The sequence below is a fragment of the Chanodichthys erythropterus genome, chromosome 11 (assembly GCF_024489055.1).
Source record: "Chanodichthys erythropterus isolate Z2021 chromosome 11, ASM2448905v1, whole genome shotgun sequence".
Classification (NCBI taxonomy): Eukaryota; Metazoa; Chordata; class Actinopteri; order Cypriniformes; family Xenocyprididae; genus Chanodichthys; species Chanodichthys erythropterus.
The window spans coordinates 31,560,004-31,566,090 of NC_090231.1; the positions used below are offsets into that span (position 1 = coordinate 31,560,004).

The following is a 6,087-nucleotide window of genomic DNA, read 5'->3' on the forward strand; positions in this document are numbered from 1 at the left end:
TATCCATAAATAATGCAAAAGAGTCGCTTTTCTCAAGCTAACTTGTTTGTTGGCGTGTGTTCATAGGGTGCTAAATCTCCACAGACAAGCATCTCCTTTAAGCCGAACACCCAGCATGCCTCAGGTGGACACCAATTACATTCCTCCACCTCCTCCCCTCATTCAGGACTATCGCCACTACTACTCTACGCCCACAGACCTGTCAGGTACAACACACACAACCATCACTAGAGGAATGTTTAATGTGGGAAATGTGCTCATTTCAATTTCAATGTACTCATTTGTCTCTGTTTCCTCTTACAGATCTCAACTTTTTCCCTTTTTTACAAGGGGAGAATCATCAGGTAACACAATCCAAACATTTATCAGCCCGTTGTGATTGACAGATACTGCTAATCTATTGGTTGTTTTCTCTTTACCTGACTCTTTTTTTTTTTTTCTTTTCTTTTTTTACTGTGTCCCTCCAGCACTACAACATGGTGATGGCAGCGGCTGCATCTGCATCGGAAGATCACGACCTCCTCCTGAGTCGTTTCCTCCCGTACGGCTCGTCTCAACTCTTCCTGGACCCTCCCTCCACCCCTGTAAGCAGCAACCTCCCTCCCATTAACGTCAACGGCAGCAGCACCGGCAGCAGCCTGGTGTCCTCCAGCAGCTTACGGGAAAGCCTTGGACATCCACCCGCCCCGCTCCCCAGCTCCGAATCGGCCCCCATGTCTGCCATCTACGGACCCGTTCCAGACGTCATCTCGTTAGACTGACCCAGGACCGAACCCTCCCACGGGAAACTGACTGAAGAGACTTCCAAACATTGGGAAGAAAAAGGGACATACAGGATGACTGAAGGGTGTTTTTGTAAACGATGATGATCGTTGCCGTGTACAGAGAACAAATATATTTTTTGTTTTACTTTTGTATATACTTCTCTATCTAGCTATCTAATGTATATGTAAACTTGAAAGAGTTTTCGCCCAACACGGCTTGCTAAGTTACTTTGGGTTTTAGCTCCTTGGAAACTGACGCTGTTTTTCCCTTCACAGCTTCGGCTCAACCCCTTTAACATAATATGAACACTTTTTATATCCTTTCCCCATCATATTCTGTGAGTTCTATATTTTGTCTGATTCCACAGGGCACAATGGCTGCGATTGGACCGTCTACCGGACCCTTGGTTCTTTTCTCTTCCCAGCAAAACTTGACATGTCTTTGCCAATCACATTTCCCCTAAACATGCAGGATTATTTTATATAATGCTTTTAAAGGGATAGTTCACCCAAAAATAACACTCGTCATCACTTGCATGTCATCAAATGAAGATATTTTCTGTGTTTTTTTGTTTTTTTTGTCAGTGGGCTCCAGTATTGTTTTTGACCCCACTGAAACATTCTTAAAAATATCTTTTGTGTTTCACTGAAGAAAGAAAGTCATACAGGTTTGGAACGACATGAGGGTGAGTAAATGATGACTGAATCTTTACTTTTGGATGAACTATCCCTTTAAGTTTGTGGGCTGTTAAGAAGCATTCCTTCTCCTTCAAGTTAACAACTGGAAGTAAAAGCATTGTTACAGATTGACAATATCTGACCTCATAATTCTTATGTGAAATGTAATTCATGACTGTTTTTAAAACAATGTAATTCTCTAACAGATTTACATCCATATTTTTTCTTGCTCGATGCCAAAAGAACACTTTTTAGTGTTGAAGTTTTTAGAGTGAGAGCTTGTGAGTTCAGTGAACTTAAATGTACACCTTGTGTAGAAAGTAAAGATTTACTCTTTCTTTGTGGCTACCATGCTTGATTGTTCTCTCATTCTTTCTTCTATCCTTCCCTCCGTCCCTCTGTTGTTTGAATTTTTCAGAAGGAATGATTTGTTGGGAGGTTCAGCAGTGGCATAGATGGCGAGGTTATGGTGTCTTCGGTGTAGGCGTGTGTCCTTAACTTGCTCATAGTTTTGACATTGCACAGGGACTGAGCTCTCTGTTCAGTTGTCTGTTAGGTCATCTGCGCTTGCTGCTGTGCGGGAAGTCCTAAAGCCACTCGTTTCGTCTATCGTTTTGTTATGTGTTCCTTGTGTGAGTGTGTTTTGCATGTGAAAGACTGGACCTGTTATTTCTTGTACTTCACTTCGCCTGTATTAAGCTGTTCCTCATGACGCCCATCAGATTTAGAGCTCTTATCTACAGACTTGGGAGTTTAAAAAAATAATAATCCTACTGAGTAACCAATTGATGTCCTTTCAAGTGCTGCTTGACACTAACAGAGGAAAATAAATGAGATATAAATCATTTGAGAAATATTGTTTGACAAAATGTGTTGGAAAAATAAAAGCTAAATTAGAAAGAGTTCAAATCTCTTTTTAGTTATACTTACATCAAACAGACTAAGGTGTGTGTGTGTGTGTGTGTGTGTGTGTGCGCGCGCGCGCGCGTGTGTGTTTGCTGGTGTGGCTCTCTCAGTGTTGTTGACCAGAACTCTTTTCAAAGCCTAATTGGGTTTGGGACTGGGGTAATTGCCTGTGACAGAATCTAGCTATCGTGTCTTGCATTGTTTGATAGACTGATGAGTCTCACTCTGTTTCCTTTGCCCTCCAAACCTCCTTTTAACAAACATTTCTTCTGAAAGCATTAGATGTTTATCAGTCAATTTGTCTCTTGACTCTTAAGATTGGTTCAAAATGTAATTGGTTAGGTAATTAACGAGATAAAAATGACAGCGACGAAATACATACGCTGTTATTGCAAAACCCTTGTTACCAAATTGACTACTTGTTTAGATCTCCAGCAGTGTTAATTATTGACTTTATATTTTAACAAGTAAATCTAGACAGTTCTTGTCCTTTGTTTCATTGTTTGTCTCACATCATGTATTTGACAAGGTTTGTTACGAAGGATGTAGACGAAAGCTTCAGTGACAAACAGAATACAAGTTTTCATTAATTTGTTGATTTTGGTTGTGATTGATAAAGGGATAAGTTGTGTGTGAATGTGTGTATGAATGCGTGTGTGCATGTTTTTGTTCTTGATGTAGGGCAAACATTGTGCAAATTTGGATGTTCCAGTGATGTGCATTTATATGTTGAATCCTCAACTTCACAACAAACTAATTTATATATTTTAGATGCAGAATTGTGTTATGAGTGGACTTGGTGTCAAAGTCCAAGTTTATTTTATTTTCCATTTCAGTAAGCTGACATCTATGCTCACTGCCTTAAATCTCATCCACTCTGTGTCTATGTGGCATGTTTTATGAGGAAAAAAAAGAAGAAAAAAAAAAGATTTTTAAGATGTGGAACACATATTGTACAGTAGACCAATGTCAGTTTGTATAAAGTACTAAGTGAAAAAAATATTTATTACATGCATTGAAAGAAATTGTTTACCTATTGAATGTTACATGTTTATGTAGAGACATTTAGATGTAATAAAATGCATTGAGTTAACTTTGGCTTTTGTCTTGATGGAAAAAAAGCTGTTTTTTATATTTCTTTTGGTACATTTTAAGAATTTGTACTTTCACTCCTTTACATTAGAGCTGAATAGCTCAGCTACTTTAGCTTGCTCACTGAAAAGTAACTCATTCTGTAAGCCATTTGAGTTGAATGGCATACTGTTCAGTAATAAAGGTCAGACAAGCCTGAATCAATCCGTGGAAAGGTGAGGATTCTAAATCGAGCACTAACCAGGTGCCTGTTCATATTTCAGAAACAACTGTATCTGGGGCAACAAACTTCGACCCATTTTAAATTCACACAGGCCTGCGGCAGATTTAAGATGACATGAAATATTTCAGTGTGGTTGTCTTTTATGAATGATAAAACCCACATGTGAGGAGGCTAACCAACCAACACTTATAACCTCAAACATTTAGATAAGTGGTTTCTCTACTCATTCTGATAACTATGGTGTCTCAAATGCCACATATTTTAAATCTTTCCTAACTTTAAAACAAATCCTCTCGAACACATCATCGATTCATGCGAATCCTCTCATTCAAGCTGTATTAATGTGCTAAGCATGTAATCCAAAGCCTTTAAGCGGTTGTGAAAAAGTGGTGTAAATCTACATGTGAACAGCAGATGGCAGTGGAAACTTACCAATATGTCAAGATCCACCTGCTCTCTTGAAACTGCACACGTTTAAACCTAAACCTAAGCCGCAAACTATTGCCTCAAGAAAATATTTGTAACCAAGAGTGTATATTTATGTCATGATTATTTTCTAATGTTATATAATATTATACATATTTATATTAGTAGGCTATTAACAGTGAATCTGTGCTTTGTTTTTACATTTTTTTTTAAACAATTACTTTAGTATATGTTCTTTATCATTACTCTGTTATTGTATAAAGGTATAAGCATAATAAATTATACAGCAAAAGCGGAGCAAGGTTTTGTATACGTTTACTCGGCGGCGTCCTGTCAATCAAACAGGAAGACGAATCACTGCTCTCGATGGGCGGGAACATTTAAAAAGCGGCCGACATAAATTCTTGAGCGCGCCGCATTGTCCTCACTGCTCATAGTTTTTGCTCCTTGATCTTGCCCGCGTAGTTATGAAGGATGAGTGACGTTTTGTCAGTTATCAGTTAAAAAGCCTAAAATTAAGTAATTAATGTGATTAAACAACAGGCCTACTAATTATAGATGAGTTCATACGAATGTAGTGTATACCTATAGCCTAATTAGTAGTACATTATCTGTCGTCATGGGCAACAGTGAAGTTGTGAAATCGCTGGACACAATGGGAGACAGCAATCAGAGTGGTGTAATCAACAGATCCATCAGCGATCGCTTTAAAAGCCTGGAAGACATTGATGTGTCCGCCGATGGGAGTCCGGTGCTGAGGTGCATGATCTCCATCACCTACTCGGTGGTTTGCGTAGTAGGTTTGATCGGCAACCTGCTGGTCTTCTTCTTTATACGCGTGAGACGAGAGAGACGCACATCCAAAATAAACTTTTTCATCCTCAATTTGGCCGTGACAGATTTTCAGTTTGTGTTGACTTTGCCTTTCTGGGCCGTGGACACGGCGTTGGACTTCAGCTGGCCGTTTGGGGACGCCATGTGTAAGATCATCCTGTCAGTGACCGTGATGAACATGTACGCGAGCGTCTTCTTCCTGACCGCGATGAGCATCACACGCTACTGGTCAGTGGCTTCAGCTCTGAAGGACCGCAGCAGACAGACCAGCTGCTCCATCAGGTGGGTCAGTGTCGTCCTGTGGTCTCTGGCCACCGTAGCCACCGCGCCAACATCCATTTTCTCCACAGTCACTATCGTGGCCGGCGAAAAACTTTGTTTGTTGCGGTTCCCCGACGGACAGTACTGGTTGGCAGTCTATCATCTCCAGAAAATACTAATTGCTTTTATTTTGCCAATGGCAATAGTCTCCATCAGTTACCTGCTGCTGTTGAGGCTCATCCGACAACGGAGTATGAAGAGCAACTCCAAAAGAAGAACGCAAGTCACAAAGTCGGTCACCATAGTGGTCTTGTCGTTCTTCCTCTGCTGGATGCCCAATCATGCCATAACGCTTTGGGGCGTGCTGGTGAAATTCAATGCGGTGTACTGGGATAAGTCGTACTATATCGTTCATACCTATGTGTTTCCGGTGACTGTGTGTCTGGCGCACGCAAACAGCTGTTTAAATCCATTTATTTACTGTCTGATGCGCAAAGAGTTCAGGAAAAAACTAAAGGACCTGTTTCTCCGAGTCTGAGAAACAAGTGCACGCGCACCCCGCGAGACTCAATCCTGTGGAACAAATGTGTTTAATAGGCAAAAAATGTAACTTTGAGTCATTGTTTACTCACCCTCATGTTTTCCAAGCCTTTATGACTTTGTTTCTTCGGTGGAGGTCAAAAGGAGATGTCAGTTCACAGGTTTGGGACAACATGAGGGTGAGTAGCCAAAACAATGACAGATTTGTTATTTTGGGCGAACTGCCTCAACAGTATATGCGTTTGGTGTACGTCAATTGTATTGTGTGAATGTCTGTGGAACATTGTTTTCAAATAGGCTAATCGAGATAAAATGTTAGCCTACATTACCTTGGCGTTAAAACCAACACTTCAAAAAACGCAG

The 6,087-nt window shown here is 40.4% G+C and overlaps 2 protein-coding genes across 4 annotated transcripts in view; both read left to right on the forward strand.

Annotated features, from left to right (window-relative positions):
* Positions 1–3,336, forward strand: part of pias1a (protein inhibitor of activated STAT, 1a) — a 51,501-nt gene extending 48,165 nt beyond the window's left edge. For all 3 annotated transcript variants that reach the window (XM_067399432.1, XM_067399433.1, XM_067399434.1), the window contains 3 exons: positions 67–206; positions 304–344; positions 468–3,336. In XM_067399432.1, the coding sequence (XP_067255533.1) occupies positions 67–206; positions 304–344; positions 468–761 (475 nt within the window). In that variant the 3' untranslated portion in view covers positions 762–3,336. The remainder of the gene's footprint in view (positions 1–66; positions 207–303; positions 345–467) is intronic.
* A 1,204-nt stretch (positions 3,337–4,540) lies between these two features.
* rxfp3.3a1 (relaxin family peptide receptor 3.3a1) lies at positions 4,541–5,722 on the forward strand. Its single transcript, XM_067399435.1, has one exon. The coding sequence runs from the start codon at positions 4,709–4,711 to the stop codon at positions 5,720–5,722; it is 1,014 nt and encodes a 337-aa protein (XP_067255536.1). The 5' UTR covers positions 4,541–4,708.
* Positions 5,723–6,087: the final 365 nt, after the last annotated feature.